General features: G+C 49.0%; 1 protein-coding gene and 1 pseudogene across 1 annotated transcript in view; one reads left to right on the top strand and one right to left on the bottom strand.

Annotated features, from left to right (window-relative positions):
- Window positions 1-1,223: 1,223 nt before the first annotated feature.
- LOC133090420 (C-terminal-binding protein 2-like) lies at window positions 1,224-2,510 on the top strand (annotated as a pseudogene).
- A 3,906-nt stretch (window positions 2,511-6,416) lies between these two features.
- Window positions 6,417-20,789, bottom strand: part of C3 (complement C3) — a 34,953-nt gene continuing 20,580 nt past the window's right edge. Inside the window, exons 25-41 of the mRNA XM_061190627.1 lie at window positions 20,403-20,478; window positions 19,971-20,130; window positions 18,855-18,953; window positions 16,121-16,277; window positions 14,477-14,640; window positions 13,232-13,390; window positions 13,024-13,083; window positions 12,810-12,900; window positions 12,637-12,688; window positions 10,383-10,470; window positions 10,178-10,264; window positions 8,203-8,308; window positions 7,743-7,832; window positions 7,496-7,576; window positions 6,918-7,001; window positions 6,694-6,829; window positions 6,417-6,605 (exon numbers count right to left, since the gene is read on the bottom strand). Of these exons, the coding sequence (XP_061046610.1) occupies window positions 6,464-6,605; window positions 6,694-6,829; window positions 6,918-7,001; window positions 7,496-7,576; window positions 7,743-7,832; window positions 8,203-8,308; window positions 10,178-10,264; window positions 10,383-10,470; window positions 12,637-12,688; window positions 12,810-12,900; window positions 13,024-13,083; window positions 13,232-13,390; window positions 14,477-14,640; window positions 16,121-16,277; window positions 18,855-18,953; window positions 19,971-20,130; window positions 20,403-20,478 (1,832 nt within the window). The 3' untranslated portion in view covers window positions 6,417-6,463. The remainder of the gene's footprint in view (window positions 6,606-6,693; window positions 6,830-6,917; window positions 7,002-7,495; window positions 7,577-7,742; window positions 7,833-8,202; window positions 8,309-10,177; window positions 10,265-10,382; window positions 10,471-12,636; window positions 12,689-12,809; window positions 12,901-13,023; window positions 13,084-13,231; window positions 13,391-14,476; window positions 14,641-16,120; window positions 16,278-18,854; window positions 18,954-19,970; window positions 20,131-20,402; window positions 20,479-20,789) is intronic.

Genomic DNA, 20,789 nt, shown 5'->3' with positions numbered 1-20,789 from the left:
AAGGAATTGGTTCATGTGATTTTGTAGCTTGGTAAATCCGAAATCCGTAGGACAAGCCAGCAGACTGGAGATTCAGTTAAGAGTTGATGTTGTGGTCTTGAGTCGGAAGGCAAGAATCTCAGGCAGAACCTGCACACTGCCAGCCGGAATGCTTTCCTCCTCAGGAAACCCACTTTTTCTCTTCAGCCCTTCAACTGATTGGAAGAGGCCCACCCACATTATCAAGGGTAATCTGCTTTAAGTTAATTAAATTAATTAATTAATTTGGCCACACTGCACTGCATGTGGGATCTTAGTTCCCCAGCCAGGCATCGAACCCATGCCCCTGCAGTGGAAGCACAGGGTCTCCACTGCTGGACTGCTGGGGAAGTCCCATGGGTAATCTGCTTTTAAAGTCAACTGGCCATAGGTGTGAATCACATCTTTAAAAATACCTACGGGGGAGAGTTAGCTCCTGGAAGTCCCGTCCACCCCAGAGCCCCTCCTGCCCATAAATAAGGAAAGCTGGCGTCTCCTGCCCCCTGAGAAGAAACTCCAGGAGAAGCAGAATCTTCCTGCTTTGGGTTTCATCACCTGAAATGCTTTTAAATCAATGAAGTTGGAATCTCTTAAAAGGACAGGGGTTTCCCTGGTGGCGCAGTGGTTAAGAATCCTCCTGCCAATGCAGGGGACACGGGTTTGAGCTCTGGTCTGGGAAGATCCCACATGCCACAGAGCAACTAAGCCTGTGCACCGCAACTATTGAGCCCGCGCGCCACAACTACTGAGCACGCGTGCCTAGAGCCTGGGCTCCACAAGGGAAGCCACCGCAATGAGAAGCCCGCGCACCGCAACGAAGAGTAGGCCCCCGCTCGCTGCAACTAGAGAAAGCCTGCGCGAAGCAACGATGACCCAGCACAGCCAAAAACAAATAAATAAAATTAATTAATTAAAAAAAAAAAAAAGAAAAGACGGACAGCCCATGATGTGAACTATAGAGTTTGTGGACAAATTTATATTGGGTGCTTAGTGGCATAATGCCCGCAGACTCCTGAGAGGGTCCCGAAGTTCTTAGAGGACCACTTGGGCTTTGGAATGAGAGAGGTGCAAAGTTCGATAAATAATGGCCCTTGTACGGTCCAGTGGTTAGGACTCCACACTTCCACTGCAGGGGGCACAGGTTCGCTCCCTGGTCAGGGAACTAAGATCCGGAATGGCGCACGCCCCGGGACCAAAAAAAAAGAATGGCCCTTGTGGATAAGCACAAAGTCAAGCGACAGAGATGGGACAGAATCTGTGAAGGTATCCTCCCCTAGATCATGAATGAGCCCCTTGCACGCCCCCACCCCCCCGTGGCGCTGCTCCATGGCCGAGACTGCACGGTGGAGATGCCCATCCTGAAGGACCTGGCCACCGTGGCCTTCTGTGACGCACAGTCTACTCAGGAGATCCACGAGAAGGTCTTAAACGAGGCTGTCTGTGCCACGATGTACCACACCATCACCCTCACCGGGGAGGACCTGGAGAAGTTCAAGGCCCCGAGGGTGATGGTGCGGATAGGCAGCAGCTTCGACCACGTGGACGGCAAGGCTGCGGGCGAGCTCGGGATCGCCTTGTGCTAACATCCCATGGTGGCAGTGGAAGAGACAGACGACTCCACCATCTGCCACATCCTCAATCTGTCCCGGGGGAACCCATGGCTGTACCAGGCACTGCGGAAAGCCCGTGGGTACAGAGCGTCGAGCTGATCCGGGAGGTTGCCTCAGGGGCAGCCTGCATCCGTGGGGAGATGCTGGGCCTCATGCGCTTCTGTCGCACGGGGCAGATGGTTTGGATTCAGCATCATATTTTATGACCCCTACTTGCAGGATGGGATCGAGCCGTCCCTGCGTGTGCAGAGGATCTACACCCTACAGGACTTGCTGTATCAGAGAGACTGCATCTCCTTGCACCGTAGTCTCAACGGATATAACCACCACCTCATCACTGATTTTACTATAAAGCAGATGAGACAAGGGGCATTCCCAGTGAATGCCACCCGCGGGGGACTGCTGGATGAGAAAGTCTTAGCCTAAGCCCTCAAGGAAGGCAGGATACGAGGGGCGGCCCTCCAGGTGCACCAATCGGAGCCTTTCAGCTTTGCTCAGGGTCCCTTGAAAGATGCACCACATCTCATTTGTACACCTCACACGGCCTGCTATAGTGAGCAGAGACCAGCCAGGCAATCACATGTGGCATGCCAGAGAGCTTAAGAAACTGTGTGAACAAGGAATTCTTGGTCACAACAGCACCCTGGTCCATAATAGATCAGCGAGCAATTCATCCAGAGTTGAACGGTGCCACCTACAGATGCCCGGCAGGCATCATGGGCGTGGCTCCGGGAGGACTTCCTGCAGCCATGGAAGGGATCATCCCCCGGGGCATCCTGGTGACCCACAACCTCCCCACGGTGGCACACCCTTCCCAAGCTCCCTCTCCCAACCAGCCCACAAAAACATGGGGACAACCCAGAACACCCCAACAAGCAATAGCAGAGAGTGAGGAAAGGTAATCATTTGGATACACCTGGCACCAAGAGACAGTGAAAAATAGATGAACTAAGAGAAAAGGAATTTGACAGTCTTTTTAACTGATTCTGGACATTGGCATCATGGATGGTGCAGTGTTAAAACCACAAAAGAGCTAGCGACAGGGGCAAACTGAAGAAGATGTCATCTGCTTACAGAAGCACGGGAAAAGACTGGACGTGATTTAGTAACGACCAACTTCTGTTATTGTGTGTTAAGTTTTTCATCTGTCCATCCAATCACAAAGAGTAAATAGATCTTGGGACTTCTCTGGTGGTCCAGTGGTTAAGATTCCACACTCCCAATGCAGGGGGCCCAGGTTCGATCCCTGGTCAGGGAATTCGATCCCACATGCCGCAACTAAGACCCGGCACAGCCAAATAAATAAATAAATACTTGAAAAAATTACATTGCCAATTTCTTAAAAAAAAAAAAAGGATAAATAGATCTTTTTCCTTTATCCGTCCTTTGGGCAAAGCAGGTCCTGAACCCCTTGCTCTAGAATGTTGCATCAAGAGTCCCAAACATCTTAACATTGTAAATCAACTATACTTCAATTAAAAACAAACAAGCAAACAAACACAAAATTTAAAAAAAAATTAAGAAACCAAAAACTGGGCTTCCCTGGTGGCTCAGTGGTTAAGAATCTTGCTGCCAATGCAGGGGACTTGGGTTCCCCTGTCCCCCCCCTCCCAGGAAGATCCCACATGCCGCGGAGCAACTAAGCCCGTGCGCAAAAACTACTGAGGTCCCTTCGCCTAGAGCCTGTGCTCCTCAACAAGGAGAAGCCCCCTCTCGCGGCAACTAGAGAAAGTCTACGCTCTGCAACAAAGACCCAACGTAGCCAAAAAAAAAAAAAAAGTTTAAAAATAAAAACAAAACCAAAAACCAAAACCCAACAACAAAAAAGAGTTGCAAACATCAAAATAAAAAATAGTAAGAGGAAATCACCATTCTGACTCTAGCTCCTTCAGTCCACGGGGGTTGGCTACCTTTTTTGCTAATAGGAAGGTTAAATTACTACAAAATGGGGAGAAAACTGTTTGTGTTAGACAACCACGAGCATAGGATCGAAGACAGTACAGGCGTCTGTACAGAGAAGCCTCACCCATCTGAGCTGCATACAGAGCGGGCAAGTGGGTTGTGAGTTCAGTAATACCTTCTGATGATGCAAAAAAAAAAAAAAAAAGTATTAAGTTTCACAAGCTGTTTGTACTCAAATATATTTTCTCAGTTTCATATCTTCAGCTATTTTATTGAGTGGAAAGTCTTGAACTGAAAGTGTTCAAGAAGAATAATGTTGCGTTATCTTATGTCTCAGGAAACATTTTATGGTAACTTGTCAGATTGTGAACAAACGCACTTTTTTAGACATTGATAAAGTCTTCTTTTCTTCATGAGATATTTTATATAAGAATACTTCAGGTGTGTTATTAGATGTGACTGATTTTAACAAATCCTATTAGATTTATATCAACTAGTTACATGTTGTATTCATAGCCTTTTGTGAATCACTGCCTTTTTGGTTAAAAGATGGCCTATTTTGAGCCTTTGGATAAGGACATTCCTGTTTTTTAATTTTTTTCAAGTTTTTAAAAAAATAAATTTATTTATTTAATTTATTTTTGGCTGCGCTGGGTCTTCGTTGCTGCGCGTGGGCTTTCTCTAAGTTGCGGCAAGCGGGGTCTACTCTGTTGCAGTGCACAGGCTTCTCATTGCGGTGGCTTCTTTTGTTGCGGAGCACGGGCTCTAGGCGCGTGGGCTTCAGTAGTTGTGAAACGCAGGCTCCGTAGTTGTGGCTCGCGGGCTCAGTAGTTGTGGCGCATGGGCTTACTTGCTCCGCAGCATGTGGGATCTTCCTGGACTGGGGCTTCAACCCGTGTCCCCTGCTTTGGCAGGTGGATTCTTAACCACCGCGCCACCAGGGAAGTCCTGACATTCCTGTTTTGTGACTAAAGAACCTTCAAAACTGTCCCAAACAGAAAAATAATGGCTATCAGAAGTATGTTTTGTTTTAGTGTGTTACCGTTACTGTATTTGTTTATTGTAAAGGTGGACATTTAGTGTTCAGTGCAGTTTTCAATAAAAAGTAAAAAAATTTCAAAAAAAAAAAACCTTCTGAGAAACATTTAGCCTGGTATTTGACCAAACAACTGGTCACCATAACCTAACAAAACTGACACATAAACTGAACCATCCTTCAATCTAAATGACTTCGCTGGTTGGCCCCGTTGCAGGCAGGCTTCCCAGGTCACCCTGATCTCCTTCCCTTTTTGGATACCCTCACTGTCTGAAATCAACTCCATGCTATCTTTAGAATGTAAGGTCCTGTCTGTGCTGTTCACAGCCTAGAAACATAGATGCTAAAAAAAAAGTAAAAAACAAAACAAAAACATCCCACACATTAAAGAAACAGAGCAAGAAAAGAAACGAAAAATTGCGCATAAAGGAGGGCAGGGGGGCCCGGCAGATGTCAGTTGTGACACCTAGTGAGTAATGAGGATCTCTGTGTCTCCCCTTGACGGGGGTGTCCGGCAACTGGAGGCTGGAGGGAGTGGGGGTAGGCTGTGACTCAATTTCCCCAACATTCCTGAAGTTGGGAGGTGGGGTTTCCAGGACCCAGGGTCTTAGGGGAAGGGGGCTATGCAGGCGTGACTTCCAGGTTCAGGGGGGTTTTCCTGTGATGACCTTACCCAGAGTCGGAGCCTGGACTCCACCCTCAACGGTCCTCAAGGGACCACAGGTGGAGTTAGAAGAGGCACTTGGGGCCCCTTGGCAGCCAGTGGCCTCACTCAACTGTGGCTGCTGCCCCACCATATGTTTCTGGTGAGGCTGTGACCACAACAGCCCCTGCACTCCTTCTTCAACCGCTGAGATACGACGAGTCACATCTCTGGCTTGGTCCCTCAGGGCTCCAGCTGGAAACATCATCCTGCCTGACCTTTACCGCCCCCTCCCGGCCCAGCCGCCTCACACAATCCTACCAATCTGTTCAGGCCCACCTACAAAGTGGTGACCTGGAGGGTGGGGTGAGTCTAGAGGATGCAAATGGGATGCGTGAGACGGGAAATGGAGTGAAAGTGAGCTGCAGATGAGAGCAAATGGGATGAAGATGAGAACAGGTGATGATGGCTGGTAAGGATGCAGGTGAGCATGAAGGTGAGAAGGCAGAGGAGGACTGGAGAGTTCTGATGCTGGTGAAGACATAGGTAAAGACGCAGGGGAAGGTGCAAGTGAGAAGGCAGGTAAATACGCAGGTGAGGATGCAGATGAGGATGCTGGTAAGAACACATGAAGAGATCCAGAGAAGAATGTAGGTAAAGATGCAGGTCCTCACCCTGATGAAGATGCAGAGAAAATACAGGTGAGGATGCAAGTGGAAAGACAGGTGAGAGTATAGGTAAGAATGTTTGTAAAGATACAGGTAAGTTTACAGATAAAGATGTAGGTGGGGGAAGCAGGTGAAGATGCAGAAAATACAGGCGAGTGTGCAGGTTGAGTGTGCAGGTGAGAGAGCAGGTAAAGATCCAGATGAGATCCTGGTAAGAGTTCAGGTGAGGATGCAATAAAGAGGCAGGTAAGGAAGGGGGTGAGAACTCACGTGAAGGGGCAGCGAGCTGCTGGTGAGGATGCAAATGAAAATTCAGGTACGGATGGAGCTGAGGTGCAGCTGAGATTCAGGGGGAGATGCAGGTGCACTTCCGGCTAGGTGCAGGCGAGGCAGGCACACGCGCTGTAGGTGAGGAAGCCTGCCAACTTGCAGGTGAACTACAGGAAGTTCCTGTAGGATGGAGCTGAGCTGCAGGTGAGGCAGCGGGGGATCACAGCTGCCTCTCTCCCCCTCTCAAAGAGCTCCAGACTTTGGGAGACTTGTGAAATAGAACTGGAGATTTATTGGCTGGACAACGGGGGCGGGATTAGTTGGGGCAGCCAAAGACAACCATGTTTTCGGTGAAGTTGGCCAGGTCCTGGCACTGTTTCTGGTTCTCCTCGTCTTGGCATTCATCCGCATCAGGCCACAGCTCCACCCAGGTGTCCTTCCCGATGATGTAGCTGATGCTGGGGGAAGAGAGACAGGTCAGGAGGGGGAGTGGGAGGGGAAGGGCGGGAGGAGGTGGCCACGCGCAGGCGCGGGGCGGGCACTCACTTGGGCTTCTCTCCCCACAGGTCAGAGGAGATGCCCCACACGAGGTAGCGGGCCCCCTCCTTCAGTTTGAGGGCTTCTCTACACTTGATGTGGCTGATGAACCTACGCTCCTGTTGAACTTGCACCTCATCAGAGCCTGAAGGGGAGGGAGAGGGAAGCTGAGCTGGGGGGAGGGGCGGACACGAGGGAGGGGGAGGCAGAAAGACAGCAGACACAGGGCTGACCTGATTTGATGATCTGCTCGATGACCATGATGTAATCGTCAAAGTCATCCGACAGCTCTTTCTTGAGAAGTTTGGTCTTGTACACTGTGGGCGGGGGAAAGAAGGCAGCGTGGGTCCTGGGCAGGGTTGTCTGTGGGGCGCCATCACCCGGCTCCTCCCAAGCCGATATGGGCAGGACCACAGCCAGGCAGGCTCAAGCCCCCTGCCCGCCCCCCACCGCAGTAACACAGCCAGCCACACTCACAGCCATGCACACAATCACAGCCGTCCACAACGACAGTCACAGGCACAACGACAGCTGCTCCTATCCACTGGGACCCACAAGCACCGTCTCAGACAACTGCGGCTCCCCACAGCCATGCACACACCCACATCACTCACAACCACCCCTCTCACACACGCCCACGTACCATCCCACTCATGACCACGGTTCCCCGTGCAATCAGAGCCCCTCACAACACATCACACACACAACCACAGCCGCACGTAGCCATGACCACACACGCCGGCACGCCTCCGCTCACACACAACCACGCATGCGCGCCGCCCCCCGCCCCCCGCCCCCCCGCCAGACTCACCATAGTCCACGCCCGGCTCGCAGGCCCTGTCCAGCCGGTCCTCCAGGGTGACCTTGTCCTCCGTCTGCATGAAGCAGTTCTCTGTGGGGTGGGTGGGTGCGTGGGCGGGGGACACGGTCTAAGTCCCGCTTCTCGTCCAGGGCCTACCACCCACGGGTACGCCCAGCCCTCCTGAGTCACCGCCCCCACCCCGTGGAATCAGGGGTCCAGTGGGCGTGGCCACCCCTCCTGGCGCCTGCGCACCCACCCTCAGCACAGCGGCATGTATCTTTGTGGCAGAGTTTGTCCAGCATCCCGTCCTCCTTCTCCGGGTGGTAGAACCGGGTGCAAGCTTCATCTGTGGGCAGAGGAGATGGGGAGGGCTAGGGCCTCCACCCCAGAGACCACACCTGGGGGGGGCTCAGTTTCCCAACTTCAGTCCATCAGACCTGCTGAGGCCAGGTCCCCAACCCTGGGACCCTCAGACCCCTAACTCCCATATCCCCAGGACCACCAGACTCCTAACTCCTGGATTCCTGGGACACCCAGACTCCTAACTCCTGGATTCCTGGGACACCCAGACTCCTAACTCCTGGATTCCCGGAACCCCCAGACTCCTAGCTCCTAGATCCTTGGGACCCCCAGACTCCTAGCTCCTGGATTCCTGGGACCCCTAGACTCCTAACTCCCAGATCCCTGGGACCCCAGGCCCTAGGACAGCTGCTCACCCAGGTTGTAATAAGAGTACACCTTGACTGCCCCAGGCTGTATAAGCCCCACATTAAAGTACTGGTGAACTTTGAAGGATAGACAGTCCTCCAGGGTGTGTGAGACCTGGAAAGAAGGAGGAGGTTGGTCAAGGGGGTGACATGGGAGGAAGTCCAGCATGGGGTCTGGGGGTTGGAGCAGTGGTGGAGAAACTGAGGGATCAAGGAGGGATATGGGTGGGGAAGATGGGGGGGAGCAGGAATCTTTGCCAAAAGATTAATGAGCAGTTCATCAAATCCATTTTTTTTTCTCCACGGCTCACGGCTAGATTACACTTCTTAGCATGTTTTCAGTTCCATGCGGCCATGTGATTGAGTTCTGGCCAAGGATTGCTATCTATATCCTTAAAAACATTCCGTGGTTAACAAGACTGCAATAGACATTTGAAAGTTGCTAAAAGATTAGATCTTAAAAGTTCTTAACACACACACACATACACACACACACATTTTATAACTATGTGAGGGCATGGATGTAACTAACCTTATTGTGGTAATTATTTCCCAATATATACACATATCAAATCATTATACTGTACATCTTAAACCTACACAATGTTATATGGCAGTTAAATCTCAATAAAGCTGCAAAAAATAAAGAGAAAGGAAGAAAGAAAAAAGAAAGGGAAGAAGGGAGAGATGAAGGAAGGAAACAGATATACATATATATGTACATATACATAGGCATCATGTATATTTGGAGGAAAATGCTAACAATTAGTGAATTTGGGTAAAGGTTATATGGAACTTCTTTATTGTGCTCTGAAATTTGTCTGTAAGGTTGAAATTATATAAAAATGTTAAGGTACAAAAATTAAAATACAAAAAAACAAAACAAAACCCATTAAAAAACCCATCTCATGCACAACCCCGTTTTCTTCTAGAAAGGATGGATCCAGCAGAGGAGTCCAAAATCCTAGGGATTACAGAACCACGGGATGGAAGGTACGTGGATCCCTGAGTGACCACATAGAGCAGAAGTCCCCTTCCTTACCTCCCATACCAGCTGGACTTTACACGAGTGAGACATACAAGTCTCTTGTGTTGAGACCCCCATATTCTTAGGGGTTTTATTATAGTAGCTAGTGTTGCTTATGCTGACTAACGTGGGGTGAGGGTACAGGGAGTTAGCAGGGAAGATATGAGGATAGGAGAAGGGGAAGAAATAAGCAGGAAAGAGAAGGAATCATGTTCAAGATAAAGATAGCAAGAGAAGGCTAGATGGAGAGAAAATAAGAGAAGAGAGAAATGCTAGGGGGTTGGGAGCAAGGGAAGTCCTTTTTCTCCACCGAGCACTTTTTTTTTTTAACCAAGGTGGTTTTTTTCAATGGTTGTTTAAGACTCTGATGAGAAGAGGCTGGAGGGAGCAAGTGAAAAATGAGGTTGGAACATGAGTGGTCAGAAGGTGAGATGCAGACTTCCCTGGGGGCGCAGTGGTTAAGAATCCGCCTGCCAATGCAGAGGACACAGGTTTGATCCCTGGTCTGGGAAGATCTCACATGCCGCGGAGCAACTAAGCCCGTGTGCCACAACTACTGAGCCTGCGCTCTAGAGCCCACGAGCCACAACTACTGAGCCCGTGCGCCACAACTGCTGAAGCCCGTGCGCCTAGAGCCCGTGCTCCGCAACGAGAGAAGCCACCGCCATGAGAAGCCTGCGCACCACAACGAAGAGTAGCCCCTGCTCACTGCAACGAGAGAAAGCCCGCGTGCAGCAATGAAGACCCAATGCAGTCAAAAATAAATAAGATAAAAAAAAAAAAAAAAGGTGAGATGCTTCTAGAAGGTGGGCTGACCTTTTTTACATGCCCTTTCCTCCCACACCAGCAGCCCAGACCCTGTCTCCCCTAGGCTGGGGCTGGCCTGACCTGGAGACAAAGCCAATGGAGAAGGAAAGGCCAGCCAGGTAGGGGTCAAGATCCCAATGGAAGCCTTACCTTGTCCAGGTAGATGATGAGGGTATTCTTTGTGGAGTCTTTGTTCAGCTCATACTTAGAGATGTATCTGTCGACACCAGTGCTCAGCTGGGGAAGGGTGGGGCTTGTGAAAATCCCTCCTGCATCCCCTTCCCTCCCTCCAGCTTCTTCCAGACCCTGGGCTCCTTCCCACGGATCCCAGCCCCCGAGCCCAAGACCTTCATACCAGTTTGAGGTCATCAATATCAGGAGAGAAGCCAGTCATCATGGATATGTCCAGGATTGACATAGTGGCATCCTGGTCTCCCAGGTACCTGGATGGGGCAGGGGGAGAGGGGTTGGGCCCTAAGGTGGGGTCACTGCTTGAACAAGGGGGTCATATCAGGGACTGAGGCCTCTAGTTCCCACATAGCAGCATAGAGTGAGGTTCGATTTTAGGAAACATTCCCCCAAGGGGAATACGGGAAATGTAGCATAATGATTAAGGTGATTAATTGCTCAGGTTCTGGAGCCCAACTGCCTGGGTTCAAATCCCAGCTCTTTGTAACATTTGATGAGTTACTTAACCTCTTAACCCTGCCTTAGTTCTAGAGAATGAAGATATAACAATATGGGCATGTCTCACTTTGCATGATTCCGTTACCATGGTCTAGTTCAATGGCACCAGTCCCTCAGCACCATGGTTCAGATCTCAGTACCACGGTATATTAATTGTGAGTAATGGCATAAAGTACAAATCTTGTTGCTAGCTCTTCACTCCACCAATCACTTCATAAATAACAGATGCACCTCACAACCAATGACCAATCACATCCCTTCTTTCAGAGTCTGTTGGGTCACTGAGCATCCGTTATTCAGTTCACACACAGACAGCAAGGTGTGAGTCGTATTACTCTTTTCTCTCACGGTGGAAAAAACCTGTGTGACATTTTACAAAAATGGATCATTGAAAGAGGGAATTGGCCAACAAAGATGGAAGCACAGCCATGAAATGAAGAGTGATAACACTGGAAGTAAAATTTGAGTAGAACATAAATGGAGTTAGGAAAAAATAGCAGACCATGGGGAGGTTGACCCTGCTGCCATTTGCAAGACTAGCTGTGTGGCCAGAGGAACTTAGTGAGGCAAACTGATCAACATAAATGAGGAAAGTGGTTGTGACAAAAAGGATGTGGATGTCCCAGAGGAAGGGACACCAGCAAAAACCATCACATTAAAGGGTCTCTTGGATATCTGATGACATTGAAAGCTCCAAGAATGAAATGTTGGAAGTTGACCCAAACTTAGAAGGGAACGTGACAATTCACTATGGCATGAAAAGATGCTTGCTTGATCTCATAAGTTATACAAAAAGAAAAAAGGAGACACTGTCCCAACCACAGTGCTTTGGATAAGTGTTTTACAAAGGGGGGAAAAAGAAACCCAACCAATTGTTGTCTCAGTGTTCTAATGTTTTAAATTACAGTGTACTCAACAAACACTCATCTTACTATACTTTCGTTTCTCCAGACCTTTAAAACTGGGAGTGTGAGAGTTTTTGATGTTGTGACTAAAATTTTTAAAGGTCATAGAACACCATAATTCAAAAAGAGTCGTGTACCACAATGTTCATTGCAGCTCTATTTACAATAGCCAGGACATGGAAGCAACCTAAGTGTCCATCAACAGATGAATGGATAAAGATGTGGCACATATATACAATGGAATATTACTCAGCCATAAAAAGAAACGAAATTGAGTTATTTGTAGTGAGGTGGATGGACCTAGAGTCTGTCATACAGAGTGAAGTAAGTCAGAAAGAGAAAAACAAATACCGTATGCTAACACATATATATGGAACCTAAAAAAAAAAAAAAAAATGGTCATGAAGAACCTAGGGGCAAGACGGGAATAAAGACACAGACCTACTAGAGAATGGACTTGAGGATACAGGGAGGGGGAAGGGTAAGCTGGGACAAAGTGAGAGAGTGGCATAGACATGTACGCTACCAAATATAAAATAGATAGCTAGTGGGAAGCAGCCGCATAGCACAGGGAGATCAGCTCGGTACTTTGTGACCACCTAGAGGGGTGGGATAGGGCGGGTGGGAGGGAGGGAGACGTAAGAGGAAAGAGATATGGGGACATATGTATATGTATAACTGATTCACTTTGTTATAAAGCAGAAACTAACACACCACTGTAAAGCAATTATACTCCAATAAAGATGTTTAAAAAAAAATAAAACAAAGGTCATGGAACAATTGTAATTTCATGGATGATTAAGATGACTGTGTACAGACTCAGCTTACATTGTCATTGCTAGTCTCGCACAGTCATGCAAAGTGAAGACTGCTTGCTGTCTCCTTGTGGGTATTTAGCACAGGACTAGATGCACAATACACTCTCAGAAAGCATTAAGCATCACAGTTATTATTTGTAAGAAGTCTTGCTAGAGACAGAGGGATGGCCAAGATGAACCCCAGTGACCCATCTCTTACCTCGTACAGATGTCAAGGATCATGGAGCCTTTGGCGTCCTGAGGCTTCTTGACTAGAAACACAGAAGACAGAAGGATGGGGGAGGGGGGTTCCTGGGTTCTGATCCAAGAGGGAGGGAGATATTAGAATGGGGGTGGTGAAAGGGTGACAGATAGGGTCTGTACTCCTTTTACCTGGTTCAGGGGCTGGACGTATGATAACCTGGAGGTCAAACTTTTTGCAGGTGACTTTGCCTTTGAGTTTGGCGTGGTACACGGTCACCACCTGGAGAGATGGGAGGGGAGACAAGGTGTCAGCCCACTTGACTTGGGAAGGAGAGGGTGCCTCTGGGGCAGAGGAGCCTAGAGAAAGTGGTGGGCCAAGAAGGTGTGGGTTCCCGTTCCTTACCGACAAGGTGCCCTGTCCTTTCCCTTGAGCTGTTAATGTGAAATCCTCATTTTCCTTGGTCTGTGGGGAGTGGGGAGAGAGAAGAGACAGCATTGGGAACCAAGCCTTCCCCTGGCTGTGTTGGTCATCTGCCCTCCCTCCTGCCTCCTGGCAAACTCTGACTGGCATGGAGGATGAAAGTGAGGAAGGTTTGGCCAGGTGGCTATACCTCTTCTGAGCGCAGGAGGCTAGCAGATTCCCAGACGATACGATGCCTGATCAGAGAGTTGCGGCTGGGTAGTTGGATGGACACATCCAGGTTCAGGTCCTTGTGGTCAGGGACATCCTTCTGGTACTGGGCCAAGGCTTGGAACACCATGAAAGTGGCCTGTTGCCCATGACAGAGAAAGAGGGTGAATCTGGGCGACTGAGAAAGTGATTAGAATCCACTGAAGGATGAAGAGACTCAGATCAGACTTGGGGCACTGAGGCTGTGACCTAGAACCCACCAGAGAAGGTGAGAATACGACTGGGGGTTGCTGGATACCGAGGACATGTCCTAGAACTCTCTGAGTGAGAGAGGTTCAGACCAGAACTTGGAGACACTGGGAACACGTCTAGAATCCACCAGAAAGTATAGACATAAGACTGAAAGTCTAGCCACACTGAGAAGGTGGTCTAGACCCATCCAGAGGAGAGAGTCTAAGACAAGAGTTTAGAGGCGCTGAGAATGTGTCTAGAACCCACTCATGAAAAAAAGAATAAAATTGGAATCTGGGAACACTAAGCATCTGATCTAGAACCCAAAATTGACACTGAGAATGTGATTGAGAGCCCATCAGAAAGAAAAAGTGTTAAACTGGAATCTGAGGTTGCTGGAGTTTGAGGTTACTGAACCCATGGTCTAGAACCCATTAGGAACTAGAATAACTGAGAACCTGGTCTAAAACTCACAGTAAGATGTGGTAACACTGAGAGCTTGATGGAACTGAGAACATGGCCTAGAGCCCACCAGTGCGAGAGAAAGCCTTGGATAATGGCCTAGAATCATTAAGAACCTGGTCTAGAACCCATCAGTGAGACAGGGTAACATTGGGGGCCTGGTGAAACAAACATGATCTAGAACCCACCAGTGAGACAGGATAAGATGGGAACCTGGTGGAATTGGGAACATGGTATAGAACCCACTGGGGGAGAGAGAGGCTCACACCTGAACCTGGGCCCTGAGAACATGATCTAGACACCAGGATGGAAAAGGAGGCTCAGAACACAGCTTGGGGCATCCAGAATATAGTCTAGAATCCATAGATGGGTTTTCAATTAAAAAAAAAAAAGATTTCTCAACTTCATCCCAATCATCCTGGCTCATGGGACAGAAGCACTGCCTCTCTTGGTCTCAGTGTCTTCTCCAGAAAGCTAATGGGAGGCCATAGGAGGTTGGGATGCAGGTGCCTGGGGGTGTGAGGCTACTTGCCTGTGTGGAGCCGTAACCACCTCCGTAGTATCTCTGCTCATTGAGCCAGCGCACAACAGGAGGCACAGTGTCAAAGTCTTTGAGCACCAGCAGAGCCAAGAGGGCGTAGGATGTGGCTTCCACGTTGTAGAGCTTCTGGCCACGCTCCTCCCAGCGGTTCCTTTCTGCAGGGAGAACCCCCACCCCCCAATGCTCACTGCTCTGTCCAGCCTGTAAATAGCTCAGAGAAAGTTCAGAAAAAAGACTCATACTAGACCTCTTGGTGTTCAGGTGTCCTGGCCCACATTCAAGGTCTTCAGTCTGCTGGCTTCTGCCTCATCCTCTTCCCTCATTAACCTTCACTTCTCCATCTGAATTCTGAACTGCAGCCCCACTGCAGGAGATTCCCTAAACTTGCCATGCTCATTCTTACCTCTGAGCCTTTGCATATTCTGTTCCCTTGACTTGGAGCACCTTTTCTCTATCTACTCCTGGTTAGTTCTTACCCACCCTGTACAATTCAGCTTCAATGGCACCCCAAGACTGGGTGAGGCTCTTCTTCCTCCTGTCTCTCAAAGCATCCTGTGCTTCTCCTGTCCCAGCACTATGATGCTCTACAGTAACCTATTAACTCATTTCTTTCTTCAACTGGAGTGTGAGGCCATAATGGCAGGGGCTGTGCTGTATTCACTGTGGTGTCCCAAGTGCCTAAGGAAGTAACAATGGCAGAGACTGTCACTAAGAACCATACCCTCCTCTTCCTGGGTACACGGTTGGACTACATCTCCCAGATGCCTTTGCAGGTAGGTATGGCCACATGACTGAGCTCTGGCCAATGGAAAGTGCACGGCAATGATGGGGCCCCTTCCATGTCTGGTCCACCTCCCTTGCACAGTCTTCCTACTTCCCCTTCAGCTTGGATGGGATGTGTTCTGAGGCCCCAGAGTGGCAGAGCCTGGAAAAGATAGAGGCCTGGATCCCTGCATCACTGTATGGAGGAGAGCTGTTCACCAACAACAAACTTTTGTTGTGTTAAGCCACTTTAGTATATGTTACATTGTGTTACTTGAGATATGTTATTATCAGTGAGTGCAAACTTGATACAGTGTCATCACTGTGCTGAATTCCCTATGGCATTATCTTATCGAATCCTAATTACCCTTGAGATAATGATAATATTATTAACAATATTAAAGGCAACGATGCTATCAGTGATAGAGCTCTTACCATATGCTAGACCCTTTTCTACTTGCATTATTCATTTAATCTCTACAACCACCTTGTGACATAGGTATCATTTTAAGATGAGGAAACTAAGGTCCAGAGAGGTTAAGCAACTTGTACAAGGTCAGACAGTGAGAAAGTGGCAGAGTGGGATTTCAATTTAGATCTGTCTGATGTCAGAGCCCATGTTCTTAATGACACCTCACTGCTGTGTCATAGCAAGTGCTCAACACACAACATTCAACATTGTTGAATGAATTGTGCAATGAACCTTCTTGTGTGGCTTACATTGAGAAATTTTCACACCATAGAGTCATCCATCCCAGCTCAGCTTGGAGCTGTCCATCCCAGTGCAGCTTAGAGCCATGCACCCCAGCTTGAGAGGGCCACCCTCAAACCCCAGCCATGCATCCCTCTTTACCCCTCCAGGCTGCCCCTCACCTGTGGCTGTGTTCAGAAATTTGTTGAGGAGGGCATCCTCCAGCTTGCCCAACAGAGCCAGGGCGTAGCCAGCAATGGCCACAGTGTATGGTCTTCGCAACTCTATGTAGTGGTCTTCAAGGAAGTCTCCTGCCTTAGTGATGCTGCGCCGCAGGCTCTATGAGAAAGAGGATTTGGTACTCTGGTCAGGTGGGCGTTGCTGCCACAGAGAACTGGTAAGGATCACATAAGCATCACTTCCTGGGCACCAGGTGGTTTCTGTCCTTGGGACCTATCTGTCTTGGATCTGTCTATTTTTGAGGGTTTCCCATTGTGAGCTGCTTTGTTGCTGAGTACCTACTCTGTGCTGGGGTGGGGGGCGGGGGAGTCTATATACCCCGTGGTGTGCTAGTAAATGTTTAACAACCAGCTCTCCAGTGGAGGCACGGGATTGGGGGGGGTGGGGGGAGGGGTTGCTAGTTTATAGATTGCCAATTACTGTGGTGTAAAAACTTCCACAATGGTCAATTTCAAGCTACTAATGTGATGTCCCTGAACATGGAGTGGGGAAGAGATGCCCGCAAAAGGCACTCGTGAGCTAGTATGAGGCAGATTCAGCACACCAAGGGAACACCTCTTATCCAATCATTATCATCATCACAGCTAGCTCTTACTATGTCCCAGTCATATATCCGCTCATTTAATCTCATAAAATCCTATGAGACAGGTACTATTTTCATCATTATCCTACTGCGCAGATAAAAATACTGTGACTCAGAAAGATGGAGATTGGGGGAAGACATGATTTGAAGTGTTTGCTGATTTCCATGGTGTCAATACTATCATGGCTGATTTCAACCTAGCAATGTGGCATCACTGAATGTAGATTTGGGAAGAGATGGGCAGTAACACAACATCATATAATATTTCCACCATACAGATACAATAGACATAAATAACCTCAAGAGAATAATGATAAAAGGTAGCAAAATATTTAGGAAGTGATACATTTTAAGTGTTTATTATCTGTGTTTTTAGTGTTTAATGTTTGCAGTTTAACTGTAAGTTTATATAATTTAATTTTTAACAATGATTGTGTTTAACAACCAGCTTGCAAAGTCCTGGAAATTTAACAACTGGCTTCCACAAGCTGGGCAGCATCCTGTTGATTTAAATGCCAGCAGTCTGGTTCCATAGCCTATGCCATACTTCATGCTGTGTTGTAGAAGAAACAATCCTTTTGCCTGCCCAGCTATCCCTCCTACATCTGTCCTTGATTGTTGTAAGAATACCTCCTCCCTTTCATTCACATGGCCACAGTGGAAGCAGCCATATTTGCCCACTAAGACCTACTTCCTGGCCTCACCTGATTGGTCCAGGGCTGAATCCCTGACCCAAGCTGAGCCAATCAGAATCCTTCACTGGGAACCTGAGCTGTAGCCTTGGTCTGACTATTTCCCCAAGGAAGACAGCCATGTTCTGCCAGGCAGGCTGGATGGCAGGGAAAAGTTGAATTATTGGGCAAGAAGGGAATGAAAGACATGTGAGAACATGAAGAACAAAGCATCCTGGCAGAGTCCCTGAGGCTATTTTCATTTTTCTTTTTTTTGGCTGCACAGGCATGTGGGATCTTAGTTCCCCAACCAGGATCGGACCTTAACCACTGGACTACCAAGGAAGTCCCTACTTTCATCTTTGAATTCGATAAATTCTTAGATCCCTAAAATAAATTTCCCATCTATTTTTGTACAATCTAGGTCACACGTATGATAACTAGGACACATGTGTGACATCTAGGACAACTCAGAGAGTCCTAAAAAAAACCACAAAGATTATTATACCCATTTTACAGATGCACACACTGAGGCCCAGCAACGGGAAGTGCCTGAGAGTCAGGATTTGAGGTCAGTTTTGTCTGACCCCACAGTTCTAGTGCTCTTTTCTGCTATAATTTCTCTCAAATCTTCAAGGTTGGAACCAGGAAGACCTAGGTCCCTCTTGGGCATAAAAGGTAACAGCCCCCTCCCCTCCACCTCTTTTCTGGGGTTCTGAGGAGGGAGAAGCAGCTGGCTGAAGGGGAGATCCTGAGGTTCCCCACTAGGGTAACTAAAAGTCAAACAACCCACTCTCAAAACCCCAGGGCAAAGCAGATGGAGTGATTACAGATTCTCAGGAGCCTGTCTTTCTAAGCTTCTCTGCTTCAGAACCAAAACTAGAGGAAAAGGGGATAGCAATGAGCCAACATTTTTAATGCTTTTCCTTTTGGGGTCATGGACCCCTTTAAAAATCTCCTGAAAGATCCCTCAGACTAAGGTAATAATCTTGAGGATTCCGCCCCCACTCCCCTTTTAGCTCTGTGTCCTGAGTTTTCTTTAGGGAAGCAGCAAGGATACAGATGTAGGAGTGTTGTGGAAAGCAAGCTGAAGGGGCTTTTGTTGAAACTGGCTACAACTCTCTGACAATGGTAAAGCAGGCAGAAAGGACCCGATCTTTGATTTCTCTGTGCCTCAGTTTTCTCTTCTGTAAACTGGGGATAATAAGAGTAGCCTACCTCTTGGGCTGTTACAAGGATTACAGGACTTAAACTTGTCACACTCTTAGATGATTTATCTTAGTTAGATACTCTTATGGCCGCTGTGGTGGTTGTTACCACACTGGGAGGACTGGAAATGGCCTGAAAGCAACACCTCACCTTCCCAGGTGGATGTGTCCTGGGTGGGGGAGAGGAAGAAGGGAGAGAGCGGGGGACACTTACATTGACCTGTGCCTCGCAAATGTCTTCAGCCTCCTGCAGCGCGATGAGAACAAACGCCGTGAGGGACACGTCTTTCTCCTCGGGATTCTTGAAGCCACCCTAGAGGAGAAGCAGGAAACAAGGATAGGGTCACCAGTGTGTTCCCACATGCCAACCAACCCCCTCTGTAGGATCAGCCGGTCAAGGCAGGGCTGGGTCTCTTCCCAGTTTCTCCCCAGGAGGGTCAGGCTCTTTGGTATTCATTCATTCATTTATTCATTCTGCAAATGTTGCTGATGCTGTGGTCGAGATGTTGGATGAAAACCAGACTCCGGCCCCTGCCCTCATGGAACTCCCCATCTGGTAGGGGAGACAGATAGGAACCAACCAGCTCATCAACAAATATATAATTACAAACTGATGAGTGCTGCACGGGAGAAGTGGATGTGGCATTGAGAATGGATAGTGGGAGGGTGACTCAGTCATGGATAAGTGTCCCTGAGCGATGATAGCTGGAACCACAATCTGAACAGTGAGTAGGAGTAAACTCTCAAAGAGGGCAGGGGTTAGCATGCCAGACAGCAGGAACAGCATGTGCAAAGGCCCTGTGTCTCTATAGAGCAAGGCTCCCAGCAGTACAGACAGAGTGTGGAAAGAAGGAGGTAAGGCTATGAGGCTGGAAGCCTGAAAGGTCAGGCTAAGGCATCAATTCTCCAACTTAAGCACACCTGGTGGGGGTGGTGGGGGGAGGGTGTTAAAACTCAGATTCCTAGGCGTCGCCCCTAAAGTTTCTGATTCAGTGCATCTGGAGTCCAGCCTGAGAATTTCTGACATTTGGCATTTCTAACAAGTTTGCAGGTAGTGCTGATGCTGCTGGCCTGGGGACCACACTTTTAGGACCACAGCTCTGAGTTCTGTGTTTAAGAGCAATGGGGAGCCAGGGGAATTTCATTTTGCACCAGATCCTGCAGGTCTCTGGTTTTTGCAAGGGAGGAATGACACTTTCAGTTCCCTCATTTCCCTGTTCCCACACACAGTGAATTGGGCAGTGGGTGGATGGCGGGATCTTCCTCCAGTCTGTCCTGTGATGCTCAGGTGCCCCTCTCCCCCAGCCTGCCCCGAATCTCTGCCTCTTACAATCATTTCTTGGTGTATCACGGGCCCATCCTCCTGGAAGACTCCATCAGGCTTCTGCTTCTCTAGGATCAGCCATTTGACGGCCCCACAGAGGACCTGGGAGTCGATGGCGATGAGGTTGGAGGCCAGTGCGAAGACCTTGACCACGAAGGCTGTCAGCCTGGTGGGTGGGTACAGAGCATGAGCCAATTGTCTCTGGGATCCGGAGACTGGCATCCCAGCCAACCAATGAGCAGAGAGAGGCAGGGCCTAGCCTGGTTGGCCCAGGTTCCCTTCCCAAAAGCTCAGGACCCAGCGTTGCATGCAGGTTACACAGCGGGCTGGTACCTTGACTCTGGGTGGCGACCCGCCTAGACCACCCCAGGCCAGGATCCAGGCCCTGCTCAGGGAGGTGCAAGGCTGAGGATGGGCAAGCTGATCGTGGAGACTCACCAGGTGCTGGGTGGCCGTTTCAGGAAGGCGGCGTAAGCCGAGTTGGGTTGTCTGTAGGCCAGCTGCTGGGTGTACCCTGCAGGGAAGAGAGAAGTGTCACCAGAGGCTGAGTGGAGGGGGCGGCTGGGGTGGGTAGGCCAGGGAGGGGAGGGGCTTAGAAAGAGGATGAAGATTCTGTGAGGGGCGGGACAGGGATCCAGAGAGGAAAGGTGGGGGCTCTGGGCAGGGGACGGGCGTATGGGAGGGAGGGGAGCTTAAAGCGGAGAGGGACTCAGAGAAGGTGGGAGGATCAGAGAGAAGAAGGGGAAGGAGTTCTCGGAGGAGAGGGGATTCAGAGAGGGGAGGGTTCTCAAAATGGGTTCTCAGGGGCAAGGGGGCCTCAGCGGG

The sequence above is a fragment of the Eubalaena glacialis genome, chromosome 4 (assembly GCF_028564815.1).
Source record: "Eubalaena glacialis isolate mEubGla1 chromosome 4, mEubGla1.1.hap2.+ XY, whole genome shotgun sequence".
Taxonomy (NCBI): domain Eukaryota; kingdom Metazoa; phylum Chordata; class Mammalia; order Artiodactyla; family Balaenidae; genus Eubalaena; species Eubalaena glacialis.
Note: the sequence above shows the minus strand (reverse complement) of the source record. Positions and strands in the feature narration are given on the sequence as shown.